Source organism: Erythranthe guttata, chromosome 12 (assembly GCF_056151865.1).
Source record: "Erythranthe guttata isolate IM_541 chromosome 12, IM_541, whole genome shotgun sequence".
Taxonomy (NCBI): domain Eukaryota; kingdom Viridiplantae; phylum Streptophyta; class Magnoliopsida; order Lamiales; family Phrymaceae; genus Erythranthe; species Erythranthe guttata.
Window position 1 is genome coordinate 17,893,696 of NC_142544.1, and position 16,996 is coordinate 17,910,691.

At 37.2% G+C, this 16,996-nt stretch overlaps 3 protein-coding genes across 4 annotated transcripts; 2 read left to right on the forward strand and 1 right to left on the reverse strand.

Moving 5' to 3' along the window:
- The first annotated feature begins 506 nt into the window (after nucleotides 1–506).
- On the forward strand, nucleotides 507–1,607 carry LOC105964823 (FKBP-type peptidyl-prolyl cis-trans isomerase). Its single transcript, XM_012989327.2, has one exon. The coding sequence runs from the start codon at nucleotides 828–830 to the stop codon at nucleotides 1,401–1,403; it is 576 nt and encodes a 191-aa protein (XP_012844781.2). The 5' UTR covers nucleotides 507–827; the 3' UTR covers nucleotides 1,404–1,607.
- A 583-nt stretch (nucleotides 1,608–2,190) lies between these two features.
- LOC105964837 (dicer-like protein (DUF936)) lies at nucleotides 2,191–4,685 on the reverse strand. The gene is made up of 4 exons (XM_012989344.2): nucleotides 3,635–4,685; nucleotides 3,349–3,531; nucleotides 3,156–3,247; nucleotides 2,191–3,051 (listed from the first exon to the last, which is right to left on the reverse strand). Exons 1-4 carry the CDS (start codon nucleotides 4,382–4,384, stop codon nucleotides 2,379–2,381), a joined length of 1,698 nt encoding a protein of 565 aa, XP_012844798.2. The 5' UTR covers nucleotides 4,385–4,685; the 3' UTR covers nucleotides 2,191–2,378.
- Nucleotides 4,686–5,994: 1,309 nt separating this feature from the next.
- On the forward strand, nucleotides 5,995–13,297 carry LOC105964836 (cyclin-T1-3). 2 transcript variants are annotated; one of them, XM_012989342.2, is made up of 8 exons: nucleotides 5,995–6,144; nucleotides 6,237–6,369; nucleotides 9,396–9,711; nucleotides 10,301–10,382; nucleotides 10,890–11,024; nucleotides 11,145–11,320; nucleotides 11,403–11,554; nucleotides 11,800–13,297. In XM_012989342.2, exons 3-8 carry the CDS (start codon nucleotides 9,485–9,487, stop codon nucleotides 12,807–12,809), a joined length of 1,782 nt encoding a protein of 593 aa, XP_012844796.2. In that variant the 5' UTR covers nucleotides 5,995–6,144; nucleotides 6,237–6,369; nucleotides 9,396–9,484; the 3' UTR covers nucleotides 12,810–13,297. The 2 variants fall into 2 exon arrangements, with proteins under 2 accessions (XP_012844796.2, XP_088683108.1); XM_088826982.1 differs by having other exon boundaries at nucleotides 5,999–6,144; nucleotides 9,368–9,711.
- Nucleotides 13,298–16,996: the final 3,699 nt, after the last annotated feature.

Genomic DNA, 16,996 nt, shown 5'->3' on the forward strand with positions numbered 1-16,996 from the left:
CAGGGATAGCACAAACTCCACATTGGTATGATATTGTCCAAATTGGGCCGGGCCCAACTGGTTTTGCTCTTGGGTTTCCCCAAAAGGCCTCATACCAATGGAGTTACTATCCCCTCCTTATAAAGGATAGATCTTTCCCATATTTAACCGATGTGGGACATTGTTTGCACCTCAACAGGCATTTCATACTGAAACAATACACGATATGATGCCGGAGTTTGGTTCCGGTGAAAATCCTCCAATGCTTAAGTCAGTCCAAATTCAAGAGAAAAATATGGAGACAATGTAATCGAAATATTCTACAATAAAAATTATAATAGTGAAAATTGAATTACTTGTAATAATAATCAAACTAATTTATATATTAAATTAATTTTCAACTGTGTGCCTGAAATATGATCTTGGACCTTAGTTAATTTGGACTCATATCGTATAATTATAAACATTTTGGGCTTCATACAGCCGAAGTACATCAAAAGAATTATAAACAAGATTTCATATAAATCAAAATTTAACAAATCTAATTAAAAAAATGAACATCTTACTAGAGACATTCTTTAAACTTTTTGAGCATCTAAACTTGAGATTTTCTTGGATTAATTCAAAGGGATTGAAATTTTATTATAGTTTAAATAGACGAGGCGTTAATAGAGCAAAATTCATAAAATAAGGGGCCTCAACAGTATTTCTCATAACTTATCAGACCCTCAACCTCAAAATAACAAAGTTAATAAAAAGAAATAAATAAATAAAAAAGAAAATAATCGAAGAAAAATAAGTGGCCACAAGAAACTGAAGGAAGAAACCACCCAACCAGAAACACAACAATGGCGACTCTACCACCTTCAACCCTGCAACTCCCCAACCCAAGAGCAACTTTCCCATCATCTCCACGTCCAAACCTCCCATTCAAACTCCACGCGCCGCCGCGCGCCGTCCCAGAAGACTCCTCCTCCGCCGACTCAACCCCATCCGACCCCGCACCGGAGCCGGACAGCGACAGCTTCGAGGACCGCCTCCTACAAGTCCGCCTCCGCAACCGCAGCGGAACCGGAAAAAAGGCGGAGGCCCGGAAGACCCGGAAGGGAAAGAAACCCGGGTCTGGATCTTCTTCATCCGGGTCGAACGTGTTCCTCCCGCCCGTTCCGCTGAAGGAGCCCGTATCGGAAGGGCTGAAAGTCGAATTCGGGTTCAGCCCGTATTCGGAGCGAATCAACGGCCGGATCGCATTGCTCGGGCTAACCGCTATGCTGCTGGTTGAGCTGGCAACTGGTAAAAGCGTAATTAATTACCACTCCCCTTCGATTATCTTCATCCAGGTGTACTTCGTGGCGGTTGTTTCTGCACTGTATGTTAAGATCCAGAAAGAAAATGTTAGTGTTTGGCCGCAGTCTGATAAATGATGGTCCAAAGATTGGATTTTTAAGCATGTGTGTGTGTGTGTGTTTCTTGATTGATTGATTTAATTTGATTTTTCCAGAGTTTGTGTTACATTGATGAAATATATCTCTAACATTTTTGCTTCAGACACATGTGTATGCATACAGTATATGTATTTTGTATCTATACACACACACACATGTATATCAAATGTATTGTGCCTCCTTTGGTTTTAAAGAATGTCACACTATGAGTGTGTGTCGTTTGTTGATTGTACAACTTGTGAATGAATTTATGAGTGATTTCGAATTCATCTGCCTTCGTAAATTTACCGGTAAATTACGGCCAACCCCCGAGGTAAGGTCAAATTACAAAAACAACCATCCTGTTCTGGTAATTACAATCACCTCACTCAATTATGAATCTTCTTACATGTTCATCTTTGTGTGTCAACTTTAGTAAAATATTCTCTACTTTGTACCCGTTTTATCCCATTTGAACTCCGCATATTTGAAATAAGATGTGTCTCGTGACTTTTAAATATCATAATATGGTGCATGAAAAATTGCATTTTTGCATAAAACGAGTACAAACTAGAGAATATTCCACGGAATTTAGAAGATTCTGTTGAATTTGGCACCATAAGGGTGCACGTGTAAGAAAATTCATAGTTGAGGGGATGATTGTAATTATCCAAACATGAGGGTTTTTTTTCGTAATTTGACACTTGAAAGGGTGGCCGTATTTACACTAAATTTATCGGCAATGAAAAAACAGGCAAACATTTAATAACACACAATGTACCACAACTTTTGAATGTAAAAAAAACGAGGGCTGCTGCTGCTATTGCGAAGAACGACGAGTACAACTCCGAAGAAAAAACGTAAATTCACGAACGATCGAAATAATCTCGAAATACAAACAATGGAAGAATGAATCGAATTTAATGTTATATAACATAGATTTTTCGTACTGATTATTATGCAAATTATTAACCCTCACGGGTTTTTCATCTTAATCCGGAGTTTCCGAGCTATAACTGCGGCTCTAGGATGCACCGGCCTCTTATTCGGGTCACTCTGTTCAACTTCGACCCAATTGATCACCTTCAGTATAACCGACTGAGGCACTTTCCGATTTTCTAATTCGGCCGCGGCTCCTCCTTTCGTTTTTCTAGTCCCCTTTTCGAGCGATTTCTCCAAAAACTCCATAAACCATAGCCCTGCTTCGCTCTCGATCTGCTTCCCCAGTTTGATTGTACTGTACAAACTGCACGAAGACGAAGAAGAAGAAGAAGCCGGTTTTTTGTTCTCGTCGTTCTCGCTTGTACTTTTCTCCAGTGCTGCTGCTGCTGTCCCCTTGGTTGTTGATCTTAAGTGCTTTCCGAGAACAGACTTGTGCTCGTTTCTTTCGGGTATGGATGCAACGGATTTGTGTAGCGCTGCCCTTCTTTTCGATGCGTTTGAATCCGTGCTCGGATTTTGGTCCATTGAATTAGGGACTATTTCATTTAAAACGGTGGTGTTGTCTTCTTCACTAGCGGCGGTGGCTGCTTGAATGGACAGCATTTCTGCCACCACTTGCACGATTTGGCTATGGAATTCAAGAAACTGTTCGAAACAGGCTGCCGGTGCATCCAACTTGGCCGATTTCGTCAAGTTTGAGAAAATCCTACAAGCAAGATAAAAGTACGAATGTAAAGTGAGCTTATTTATAATAAACGAAAAACGGAACGAACAACGCAACATAATGAGTTTCGGCATAAGAATTCATACTTGAGAGAGCGAACGAGGTTTTCGGTGGCGGAGGCGTCTCGTAATGCTTGAAGGGCAATCTTCTGTGCGGTTTCTCTCTGCTGCATAGCTTCCTAAAATGCAACACAACACACGAATCGAGTCGGAATTTCGGACGTATTAATTATCGTACGAATACTTTTGTGTGTGTAATAATAAATAAACTGTGATTCACCTTTCCTAGCATGCTGAGTTTTCCAGGTAAAACGACGAAAGACGAATCCTCAAACGAAAACGCTTGAGACGACTGAGATGTGATTTTCAGCTTCGATTGAGACTCGGCATTTCCACAAACAGTTGGCGAACACATCGCCGAGTTCGCATTTCTCAATCTTGGAGGTGGAGTTGAACTCTTCTCCTGTACAACAGACAGACACTATCAATTTAGCAAAACAATACCTTAAATTCATCGAAATTCGGGCAAACAAAATTGCACACAAACCAAGCAAAAATGTACCTACAGCTATGTTGAAGGGGCTCTTCGGAATCCGCAGCTCTCGTTCGCAGACGCTCTTGCTCCTCGAAAACTTCGACGGCGTGAAAGCACAGCTCTTTCGTAGATTCAACGGAGTCTCCCCCTTCGCCTCGACTATCTTCGACAAGAACCCGCCGCCAACGGAAGACCTCACCGCACTCCCATCCCTCATAGCCTTCCCTCTCACCACCACCACCGGCGACATCATCGAGAATTTCACCGCCCTCTCCTTGAGAGGCGTGCACTGATCGAAATCCAGAGGCACCGGCTTCAACTGCCTCGGCGATTCGAGATTCTCAACCCCACCCCCCCAAGAACCCCTCTTAGTGGGGGCGGAGAATTTCACACCCTTGTTGTCGCCTTTCGATCTCAAGCCCATCAACGGCTCCGGCGTGCCGATCAGGGGGTGGCGGCCGGGGAGGGGCTTCGCCCCCCGGACGGTGGGGACGGGGGAGCCGGGATCGAGGCGGTCGATGTAGATGAACTGACCTAATTGGATCTTGTTGCTCATGACTAGGTCGTCTTGGTCGAAGGGGAGGCTGGCGTAGATGGAGTGGGAGGAATCGGAGATCTTGATGTAGAAGCCGTGTTTGGGGAGGAGATTCTTCTCGTCCAGATCGGCCGGGACTATGTCGGTGACCTGGAGGAGGGAGCTCCGGTGCTCGCTCGTCGCCTTCACGCCGGTGCTCATCCCGTTCAGTAGCTTCAACAGAATCCCCGGTGCCAGCGCCGCCATTAAAAATCAAATCTTTCCTTCCTTCCGCAAAAAACTACACTAGCGAATCTCTCTCTCTCTCTAAAAATATAATCAAGATTGAAAGCAATTATTGTTCTTGGATTTCTTGAGGGTTTTTTTTCAATTACCCAACGGTGGGATTTTGCAGAGGAGTAAAAGAGGAGAGCGGTGGTGTGAGGGTCTCAACGGTCGGGAAGAATTTTAAATTCTGTGGATAACGGTCATGTTCTTCTTGTGGGTCAGGTACTCAAATCATAAATTGTAGGGACTACTTTTTTAATATGCCAGTTTTCTTAGGGGTAAATATGAAACTTTTAGGCCCTGGTTTATTTATTTATTTTCTAGTTTACTAAATTGATACTTGATTTCTAAAATATTTAATTTAAATATTAAGATTGTAATATAATTCAAATTGTTCAACACATTGCCTAAATAACAAATATATAAATTGTCTTTGATTTTAAATTTCCCTCTTTCATTTCTATAACACTAATACTCGTATATTAAAATCATGTAAAAAAAATGAAATATGACTATGAAGACATGCGAGAAGAGATGAATAAGAGTAGACAGACGAGAAGACTTCTCGCCGTGGCCTGCGAGAAGACTAGCGATTAATTTGCGAGCAGTTAGCAAGCAACAAAACTTTAAGCGTCTAGTGATCCGACAACATTTAATGCACGTTCCATCACAATCACTTTAGTAAATGTCTATTATTTTTTACGTATGTAACGCATAAATTGACAAGATAAATACATGATATTGGAATTGAATTTAGGATCCAGAGATATTTTTACTAAAGTGATTAGACGGATTAACTGAACTTAAGGTAAAATTGGAGTTGAACCCTCCCCTATAAATACAACGCACAAAACACACACCTTATCACTTATAAACTACACACACACACACACATACACACACACACATATATATATATATATATTTGAAAAAATGCAAATATGAATTATATGAGAGAAAAACACTAACTTGGCCGTCGAAGTGCTAGCTCTGGCCTAAGTGCGTAGACCATTCTTTTCTTATCTTGCAGATCGTATTTAAACAAATGTCATTGCGAGATGTATATCGATGATTCGACATGATTAATCACATTTTTCATTTCATAACCGAATTTTGTTGGAAATTGGGGTTGTTACCAAACGAAGTAGTGGCGAATTATGTTGAATCGAAATTTTCCAGTATTTTTTTCACTATATATCTACCAAATTAATGCTGAAGTTCGAGCCGTAGCATCCAAATTCATGAGTTTTAGCATTTGTTGCATCAATGAATGGGAGAAAGATAGATGAAGAAAACAAGATTTGTAATTATATTGCGTTGTTATTTTTGATTTTATTTGAATAATAGACTATTAACGTATTTTTAATAAATAGCCTAATTATTGCACTAATTAAATGTTCAAACAAAATCAGCCCAATAATATATTTGACAATTTTAATGATGTAATGGGCGCTCCATTCTCTGTAGCAACAAATATTATATTAGAGAAATAATAGGCCCATTAAAAAAGCGGCCCAATTAGCAATATAATTTGGAATTTTTTTTATTTTTAATTTTTATTTAATTTTTTTTTTTTTTTTTAATTTTCTGTCATATAATAAACATTATAATCTTTTTCTCTTTTTTGTAATTAAGCACGATTTTTTGGTTTTCATCTCCAGCCCTCATCGAGTGCTCTACGCTATCACATCGCCTGCCGCCGCGCAAAGCAACCCCGTCTCCTCTCCGCCGCTAATTGGGTGAGATTTTATTATTGTGCTTTGCTAGATTTGCTATCTCGGTTCGAGTTGAATTTACCCTAATTTTTGATTTTATATTTATATATTCGCAGTGGCTATTATCCTTGGAGTTAAGCTTTCCCTAAATTCCGTGTATTTTGGAGGTCTGGGTTCCAATTGAATACGTGCTAGTGGAGTTGAAATTGAAGTTTTTTTGAAGATTGATCCTTTCCCCTCAATTTTCAGGTAAGAAGTATTATTCAGCTTTCTGATTTTTTAATTTTAATTTTTATTTCGTATGATTTAGGTTGTACATCTGTAACTTTTCTCCGATATGGATTTAGGTCATGGGCAAGCTTTGATTTTTAGTTATTTTTTCCCTTTTCTTTTGTGTGAAACTTCTTTCTTGTTTGGCTAAGTTTGTTTGTGCAATTCGGAACTACTTGAATCTCCTATTGCTCCTTTTTTGCCTGATTTTGAACATTCTCGGCCTCGGGTTACTCCACTGAACTAATGATATTTTATTGGAGTTGGTTGTTTGTTATAAGATCTGCATTAAATGTAGGCTAAAGATCTATGCCTGCTTGTGGGGGTGGAGGGGGTATTCTTGACTGTAAAGCTTGTTGTCTGGTTCTGGTGGTCAACAGACAATCCACGTCAAATTGTTTCCCGTAGTTCAAAATTGGTTAAGTTATTATTCAATTGTTGAAAGCCTCTTAGGATTTTAAAGTAGGACTGCTGGTCTTTGTTTAATAAAACGAGGGAAACTAAAAGAGAGAAATTCAACATGAAAGATTTTTTTTTTTTAACATAAACATGAAAGATTAATAGGTACTATGCATGAAAATATAGCCTGTTAGTTTACAATATTCCCGTGATTCTGATGGACTGGCTGTTGAGTTTGATTACTATTTAGATGTTTGAAGCTGGCTCTTGTTTAAGTAGTGCAAGTTCCTGAAAATTGCAAGTTTTGAGATACTATACACAATATGTTTTTGAAATATGTTATGGTAGTGTTATGCGATGAAGGGGTCGTGTTGTTATAATACTGGATGTCTGGAAGTTCAAAATCCTGACCAAACCTTGGCCCTTTGTTTACTTGGAAGATGACTAGCTTCCTATTTTTGCATCTGTTAACATCCTTTTTGTAGAGCTATCTTATTAGAAAATATTAAGTTTTTCAATGAGTACCTTTGTAAAGGCTGCAAGATTGGAACTTGGTTAGAGTTCTCCTTACAGAAATACATGTTATGATTGAATAGTAAGCATGTATGAATCCTTGAAAAATCTATGCTCACTTAGCATGAAATACTCGTACTTTTCCAGTGGAATTGTTTTAATTCATCTATTTTGCACATTCGGTATTATATTCAACATATAATTAATCTGTTTTCCAAGTATAAAGTTTATAGGAAATATAGTTAAGTTTATATAAATGATATTCACTTGTGTTTAGTATGTCAATAAATTATGTGAATGTTAAAAGTTATTGAATCATTATATCAAAGATTATCTCTCAATTGTTTAAGTTACTTAGACATGCAAAATATAATGATTTAAAAAATGATAAAACATTATAGACATACAAAGCAATTGGACAAGGGCTTATTTTCATTAGCCAACAACTTACATACATCTTCACGTGGAGGTTAGGTTAACTTGCGTACTTATCCTTCATCTTTCTCATTGTTGTCACCTGCCCCGTGGCTCCCAATTTTCTATTCATCACTACCAATTGCCCATCCATCCCCTCTCACTATCCTCTACCAATCTTTCCACCCCCTAGACCTCGACGTCCTTTATTGCCAGAAAAATTCATTCCCATACCACGCGTGCTCTATCTCATTCAATTGTACTTCCTTTTGGCTTCTTCATGCCTTTCAAAATTCGCATTTTGACCTGAACTGTTCCCCTTCTCTAAAGGTCTATTTGTTCAGATTTGATTTATCTGTCTTTTTATTTTTTCCCTGGGTAGGGGTTTGAGGTAGAGTGGTGTCAGAGTTTCTGGTGGTGTGTTGCTGCAGGTACAGGTCCTAGGATTCAGTAACTCCACTTAGTTCTATGTAACTTCCGCATTATGATTTATGAAAGCTCAAAAGTATAGGGTTGATTATATGTGCCCTACGGATAATAAGTTTCATGAGTATAAAAGGCTTATATAATTGCAGTCTACCACTTCAAATTGGTTATTGGAGTTGCCAAACATTATTGCATTTGGAATTCTAGAAACTGTTCTCACTTATACAGAAGCTATTAGGTGACTAATAGTGAACTTATCTGGAGAACTTGTTAATGAACTATTTTTTTTTCAAGGCAAAAGTGTTCAAATTTATGTCTAATCATAAAATTTCTGACTGATAAATAGTTAAAATTCATATTTTGAGAAGTAAGTTCCTCTTTACATATGCTTCACCCACTTTGGTGCAATAATATACACCATTTATGAGAGATATATGCCTTAAGTTTACTCTTAACTGTTTATTACATTTAACTTCATGCTTGGGAGTAATTCTGAAATTAAAGTCAGCTTAGAAACTGACTTTTCGGTAGGTGCTATCATAGAAGTCCTTTGACATTACTAAATGCTGTTTGGTGAAATTGTCTTTGGTACTAAGTTTTTGGTGAAAGGTGGAATTAATATGTTTTTGATAATTCTACTCCTAGTTATGTTCAAAGTGTTATGTGCAAGGTAAGAGATTTTTCAAATCACCCACATGTTCTTCTCTTAGCAATACTTTAGTGAGCTATTATTTGATTATTTTCAGTTATTCACAAATTCTAGTTCTCTAGAAGGGAGTTTCACATATGCGACATAATCCAAAAGTTCATTCATTGTTACCTACCGCACACCTCCTAATTATGCAGATGGGCTTCTACATGAAAAGATCATATTGAAACCTGTTTTGAGAATGTGCTCTTTAATGAGGTGTCATGTCTGAAGTGTTGTTTTTCAGTAGTGTTTAACTTCAGTTTCTCTTTAGAGAATCTGCAGTTTAATATAAGGTGTAATAGTGGTTGAATCTTTATGAACATTTGTAACCACTGCTTATAGAACCACGAATGTTTGTGATTTCTCAGTATTTCTTATGATGTATTTTGCCATGATTTCCTTCCTTTGTTCTATCTTTATGTTTGTTTTATCTTTATGTTTGTTTTACTTTGTTTTATTCCAAGTTACATTTTACATGTTTCTGAATTCTTTCTTTCATATAGAAAATTGCTCTTTTATGCTCTTATATATCAGTTTTCTGACGGTAAGTTGATGAATGAAGGTCGTCTGAGACACTGAGCATATTTTGTTGACTTGAGAGACCTCGTCTGGCGTTGGTTGAACAAAATTGGTGGGAGAAAGGAGCCTCAAATGGCTAACCTATTGTCTGGTGAGGCCTCCCATCATGCAGCACCCGAAGGTAGTTATAAGGTTTCTCAGGAAAAACCTGAAGAAGGTGGTGAGCACTGGTATTTATCCAGGAAAGAAATTGAAGAAAATTCCCCTTCTAGACGAGATGGAATTGATTTGAAAAAAGAGACATACTTGCGGAAATCATACTGTACATTTTTACAAGATTTAGGCATGAGGCTTAAAGTGTAAGTTCCTTTTCTTGGATGTGCATGTGGTTCCATATTTTAGCATTTCATGTAATCATGCATTGTTTAATCTTTAAAGTATCTTGTAAGAGTAAGTTCTCTTGCTAGTTTGTGGTGCTTCTAGTATCTATCTTCAGCTCTAGAAGCTCTGAATATAAGCTGTTTTGCCTTTATTTATTGCTTTGCTATTTTATTTGAACTTTTGAGGAGCATATGGAACATCAATAAATTTAAAATTGATGGAATTGTAATAAAAGTGGGATGGCTACTTAACCCTCATAAACATGTCTGTGTGGAGGCACGTGGTAACCGAATAATGGATAAGGTTCCTTTTACAAAAGAAGTTATGAGTTTGAATTCCTTAAGGAATATAATTTTGGGCTCCATTGTAAACGCTTGACATATAAATTTTATTTGCACTTTTTAATGTACACGGAGGGCAAAGAATCACTATAGTATGCGTTTGAATTAATATCGTCCATCCTGCTATAGTACTTCTGTTTTCTGACTGCATTTCAGTTTTCCTATCAAACACTATAGTTGGTTATTCAAGCTTTCTGACTGTAACATTGGATGCTTTATGATGCAGGCCTCAAGTGACGATTGCTACAGCAATTATATTTTGCCACCGTTTCTTCCTTCGTCAGTCCCATGCAACAAATGACAGGAGGGTGAGTGAGTTTTGTCTTTTTTCTATTTATTTTTTTAATTTCAAGGTGATGACATTTAGATTAAGTGGCTCTGTTAGTACATGCTTAAAAGGATAATGCCTTCTTGCAAAGAATTAATTCTTTCATGGGGATTCGGTGTAGTTATGGTTTTTGCCTAATTGTATGCGGGACTTGTGTGTGTTAGTTAATATCATGTCGTGGATCTTGTCGGTTGATTTATTTATAATTATGTGCCCTCAACAGACTCGTCTTTGTAGCATTTTTTTGAACTTTTTTTTTCATAGTATTCAAATATCTGCTTTGGAAACCTAATGAATGAACACAACAATAATAAAAATTCCCATATCATGTAACTAATTGGTAAAGATAAGAATATCAGAGAAATGGTTGAGGAGGCGATGATGCTATTGACTTAATATTTTGCTGCTTAATCTCAACTCTTCTCTGGCGACTTTCTGTAGTCATGATTGAGTTTTTGGAAGCTGATATGCTGCATGTTTACTGCAGACAATTGCAACAGTGTGTATGTTTCTAGCGGGCAAGGTTGAAGAAACTCCACGTCCTTTAAAAGATGTCATTCTTGTGTCATATGAGATTATTCATAAAAAAGATGCTGCCGCTGTGCAAAGAATCAAGCAGAAGGTGCTGAACCTTGGTTCTCTATCTCACTGTCTAATACTACTAAACCTTGATATCCTTTTTACATTCGGCCTTCTATGATGTTCATATTTATACGATATTTGATGTTTATTCTTTGAGCAGGAGGTATACGAGCAACAAAAAGAACTTGTTTTAGTAGGAGAAAGAATGGTTCTTGGAACGCTTGGTTTCGATCTCAATCTTCATCATCCATATAAGCCCCTTGTTGAGGCAATTAAAAAATTTAAGGTTGCTCAAAATGCACTAGCTCAAGTTGCATGGAATTTTGTGAATGATGGGTATGATGTGTACTGAAAACATAGTTTTAATAATAGTGCTTATCCATGGCCATTCTACCTCTTATCCTTTAGCGGCATGCAGGCTTCGGACATCCCTATGCTTGCAATTTAAGCCCCATCACATTGCAGCTGGTGCTATTTTCCTTGCGGCCAAGTTTCTTAAAGTAAAGCTTCCATCCGACGGTGAGAAGGTTTGGTGGCAGGAGTTTGATGTCACCCCACGCCAATTGGAGGGTTGGTGCCTTTGGTTGCTCGTACAGTTTGGTTTCGTGATGTTGAATATAAGAATCAACATCGTGCTTATCAAAAACTCTTAAAGATGATAACATTTAATTAAAATCAACTTTTTTGGGGGGGGGGAAGGGTCAAGGAGGATGGTGCAATTGAAATTGATTGTAGTGATATAACTTTGCTGTTCGTAAGATAATACATGATATTTCATATTTCCCCTTTAACTGCACTTTTTGTGTTCCTTGCAGAGGTGAGCAATCAGATGTTAGAGCTGTACGAACAAAACAGAGTGCCAGCATCTCAGGCTAGCGAAGCAGAAGGGAGTGCCGGAGGCAGTCAACGCCCTCCATCAAAAAGTCAAGCCGAAGAAGAACACATCACAAATTACAGTTCTACCCATGGTGGAGCTACTTCGAAGGCATCCTCCTTAAAGCCATCTTCATCATCATCAAGGCCAGGTCTTGATTCACAGCATACTGACAATCACACTGGACCCGCTAAAATCCCTCAAACACGAAACAATGATTATGGACGTTCTGAAACCAATAGTCTGCCAGATCGCTCGGTAGATGATGAGATTAATGATATCCAGAATCATGATCAAGAATCGGTGCCTCGGAAGGGTAATTCTGGGGAGATAGATAATAAATCGAAGTTTAAGGATGAGCAAGAGGAGAATTCTGTGCCAACTGAATCTGCAGTAGAAACGAAGGATAAACATCATGGGAGAAACCTGTCCAATAAGGATGCTGCTACAGTTGGTCAGTCGCCTCAAGACGCAACTAAGAAGCTGGACAAGGAGAAGATTAAAGCTGCGTTCGAACGAAGGAAGGCTCGTGGAGACATATCTCGTAAAATCGACCCTGTGGATGAACTCGAGAGGGAACTCGAAGATGTTGAACTGCCTGTCGAGAGTGAGAAAACTAAGCGTGAGAAAAAGCAAACCAATTGGACGAAGCCTTCGAGTAGGCCAGAGTATGAAAAGTCCCATCATGCAAAATATGCAGCGAACGACGCTGAAGATGGTGGTGGTGGGCATTACCAAGTGATGAAGGGGCAATCCTCACATGGTGAAGATTACGACACAGTAGAAGAAGGTGAAGTGGGACCCTCTGATGAAGTTGACCGAGGGTATCGCTCACCTAGGTCAAACGTTCGTAAGAGGAAGCCCGGTAGCCCGTTGGAGAGAAACGGATTGGGGAGGCTTGGATATACGGAAAGGGACCATAAAAGGCACCTCCAGGAGAATCATGTTTGAATTTTTTTACCTAGTAAATTGCTTGAGCATAAATTATAGCAGCGCATTTGAGGTCAGAGTTTCTTCATCGTTTGGAAAGTGAAGACAGCATCATATTTAAAAGAAATTTTGGTACGAAGTTGAACAAGCAAAAGCTGCTGTACCTGATATTTGATTGTTTGGATCCGTTTTTACTATGGTATGGTTTACATGTTTCGATTGGAGTTCCAGAGTATGCTTTCAGGAACCAGGTAAGGTGATTATGTAACTTATCATTAGGCCTTGTAAAAAAAAAAAGAGAAAAAAAAAAAAGAAATTGAAGATGCAAGATCTGAGTGTATCAATGTAAGGAGAAAATCGAAAATTTGGTGCAATATTCAAGTTAGGTACTCTCCAGTTTTGCATGTTTGACATTTTCGATTTCGAAGTCCATTTTCGTAATTTAATGGGGGATGCTTTTTATTGTATTTGATGATGAAATGTTATTTATTTATTCTCTCCCTTGATAATAACTTCTTCAAGTGATTATCTTTTATTATGCCTTGCAAAGTTGTTTAGGTAACATCCATTTTATACCATGCTCTGCATTCTTACATTCATAATAAATAAATTTATTGAATTCCACTGTTTTGATTATTTAACAATGAAGCTTAAATTTTAGTATGGATTTCATATTCTTTTAAATTCATTTATTTCAAACCAATAATTATTTTGTGCTTCTTGATATTAGTAGAAGGTGTCTGGCTAAGCTTATAAGCTAATTCTAATGCGTTTGGTGGTGTGTTTGAGAAGAATCTTAAAAATTCAAATAATAAGCTGCCGAGTGATTACTAACATCCAATTAATGAAAGTCGAAACATAATTTAAAAAAAAAAAAACACCTGAAAAATTAGTGGTAGAGGAATTGAGTCACAAGGGAATAGATACAAAGAAAAGACATTCTTGCAAACCTGTGGAGCAGCCCCCCGTGACTCGCTCTCAACTCTACTTGAATAACTAGCAACCATTACAACACTACAACTAAGTTTCACATGTGTAAGAAAGAAACATTATCATTTTTCTTTTTTTATTATTATTATTATTTTTTTTTATAGATAACATTTATTATAGGGGCTTTAAGATATGCATCCCTAGTGGGAAAACATATTAGATGCTACACCCAAGGATATTAAAACATTAGAAATACATCCTTTTGTGAAATTATTCCTATAGTACCCTTACGGTGATACTAACGCCGTGTAGTTTGGTATTTGGTAAGTTGAAATTAAATCCCACCAATCTCGGCCTTAAGAATCTCTGTGATTCTATTATCATAAATCTCATAATAACCGTGCCATAAACCACCACCCCCTCCTTTTCCCCCAAATTAAGGTCGTCTTCCTCTTCTTTACTGCGAATCGGCGGCAATAATTCTGAAAGTACTATACAGCAACAAAATCCAACTCCTCGTCGCCACAAACGTCTACGAATATCTACGTCACGCAACAGATCGAGTGAGTTTTGTTTTGAATTTTTTTTCTGAAAACTTAAAAATTAGGGTTTTACACAATCTAATATGCAGGGGAGATGCGAATGAAGGGTTAGTAGGACATAAATGTGCTAGATCCAGATTAGATTGTGCATATGTGCAATTTTCTGTTTCATTATGTTCAATCATTGGGTGTCTATGAAAATAGTTTGGTGGTTTGAATCTCTAATTGGAATTTACTTATCTGTGTTTACATTCTGCATATTTTTTCAATTATAGTTATAGTCAGTGATATGTTTAGGCGTATTTCTATTGTAGTCTATGGGAATATGCAGTGGGTTGTGGTGTAGTAACTGTTATGGTAGTTTATGTTTAAGATTTCTATCGTAGTCTATGAACTTCTCACTGCAATTCTATGGTATTCCGTAAACTGGTAAGGTATTTTGTACGGCTGTAGTTATGTATTGCTGGGATTCGTTTATTTTGGCTGATTACAAAGTAGTTGGTAGAAGAAAATTGTATATTGAATATGCTTCTGGGTATTTGTTGTTGTGGCATAGTAATTGCTATTGTAGTTTATGTTGTAATATTTCTATGGTAGTCTATGAATTGATATTGTATTTCTATAGCAGTCTATGAAATGACAATTGTATAAATTTACTTATAGTTATATTGTTGTGCGATTTGTTCATTTTTGCTGACCTATGTTACCGACCTACGAAACAGTTGCTATTATATGATTCTCTGTGTAATTGAGAGGCTGGCCTATATTGTTTATTTGTTAGTTTATTGCTAATGAGTTTTGTATGTCTAACTGTATGTATAATTTATGTAGTACTGTGGTATACTATGGGTACTGTGATATTCTATGGTTTTCTGTCGATTACGAATATTCGAATTTTTTAATAAAAAACTATTGATTCTACAATTACATGGTATATGTACTTTTTTATCTTCCCCAAACATTTATCTTTGTTGACAAATAAAGATGATTTTTTATATTTACAGAGAGGCCATGAATGTTGCTCAAAGAACGATAAAAAAGGTGGTTACATATCTCAATTCAGGTCTAACTTGACGTCTACTGGGCTTTCTTCGAAGAAGTGCGACTGAATAATGCTCACCTAGAGTGCCTGAAGAGAACCCCATTTTCAACCTCGTATTACCATTCGCAAATCACAAAATCACGAATGCTTCCGTTACTGGGACGGAAAATGGGTGTGTAGAGTTTTTTTTTACCTATAAACAGAGAACATTGTATAGCATCTTTTGAATTACAATATCATTTGAGCAATGTAGTTGTATTATTTTGTTTTGTCTCGTGTACGCGACTTCGTTTGCGCAAATGAAATTTAAATTGTTGGCATGTAAACATAATTATGGTTATTAACTCTAGTTTGTTGGGTAAAATATTCGAAACACGTTCGTCGTTGTTGACACTATGTCTTATTTATATATTATTGGTTTTATTTTGGATTAGGACCTTTGGTCATAGTTCAACATAGCTATTGTCTAACATTTGGTTTCATTCACTGCTTTACAAGAAATAAATGTACTAACTAAGAAATGTTGTACACAAACTGATATTCTATATCGCAAATTTTGAACCATAGTTTTACTATGACATAATGAATTCATCTACGGTATCCTACAAATTACTGTAGATACTTTGTATTTACGCAGTTGGTGATAAAAGTGCACCAATCCTGGAAGAATACAGTGGTGGAAGATCATGTCAAAGTACTTAAACAAGCCTGGTGTGCAATATCTCTTTGTTGATCTACAAATATATTATGATATACTGTATTTATCAACAGTATCCTATAGATGACTATAGATACTTTGTATTTACACAATTTAAAGTGCACCATCCCTGTAGGAATACAATTCTGGACATTGATTTCAGAATACTTAATAGAATATGATTCCATAATGATTAAACACTCCAGTAATTTTATATTTAAAAAACATAAAAATATATGAAATACACACAAACTCATATAGCATAGAGAAACAATAACAAGTTTATTGAAAATTTGCAATTATGTAATTGATCATATGTAATTCCTAAAAGGAAAAACAAAACAAATCTTATGTAAAACAAGTGAATCCGGAAAACTTAAACAAAACATACATCGCAAATAAACCACGATGCGGAAATAAAATAGTACTACCCAAACATAAATGCAGGAAAAAAAACCAAAGAACACTATCGTTTAACTTACACTCAAATTCAAAAGGCTAAAAATACTCCAAATCAAAACTACTAAATAGCCCTTGTGCATGTCTTCTTGTTGTGAGTTCTAATCTGGTTGCAACGACTACACATCGAGCCACGGGAAGCCCGAAATTTTCCACATTCGGCATGAGCATGATATGTTCCATAAGTCAATCACAGCAACAGGTTCACTCACACCTCATACCCCGAGTCAGATGCTTTCCTTGGTAACCATGTGCTACTTTCCTGTACCAATACACCAAATCGTTTTTCATCCAAAGGACAAAGTTCAATGTGTCAAGGCACAGTAGTGTCGTACCTCAAGCACATCTGCAACATCAGTAGACTCCTAATGGCATTTATCATCTCCGTAATAGGTAGTTCACGATATTTGCTAATCTGCGAATACCAAGACTCTGTTAAATTGGAAGTCATCTCACCAAATCCCTGGCCAACAAAACGGAAAGAAGCCCAATTTCCGTATGGCGGATCTAGCAAAAAATTATTCACTCTCGGGCCACT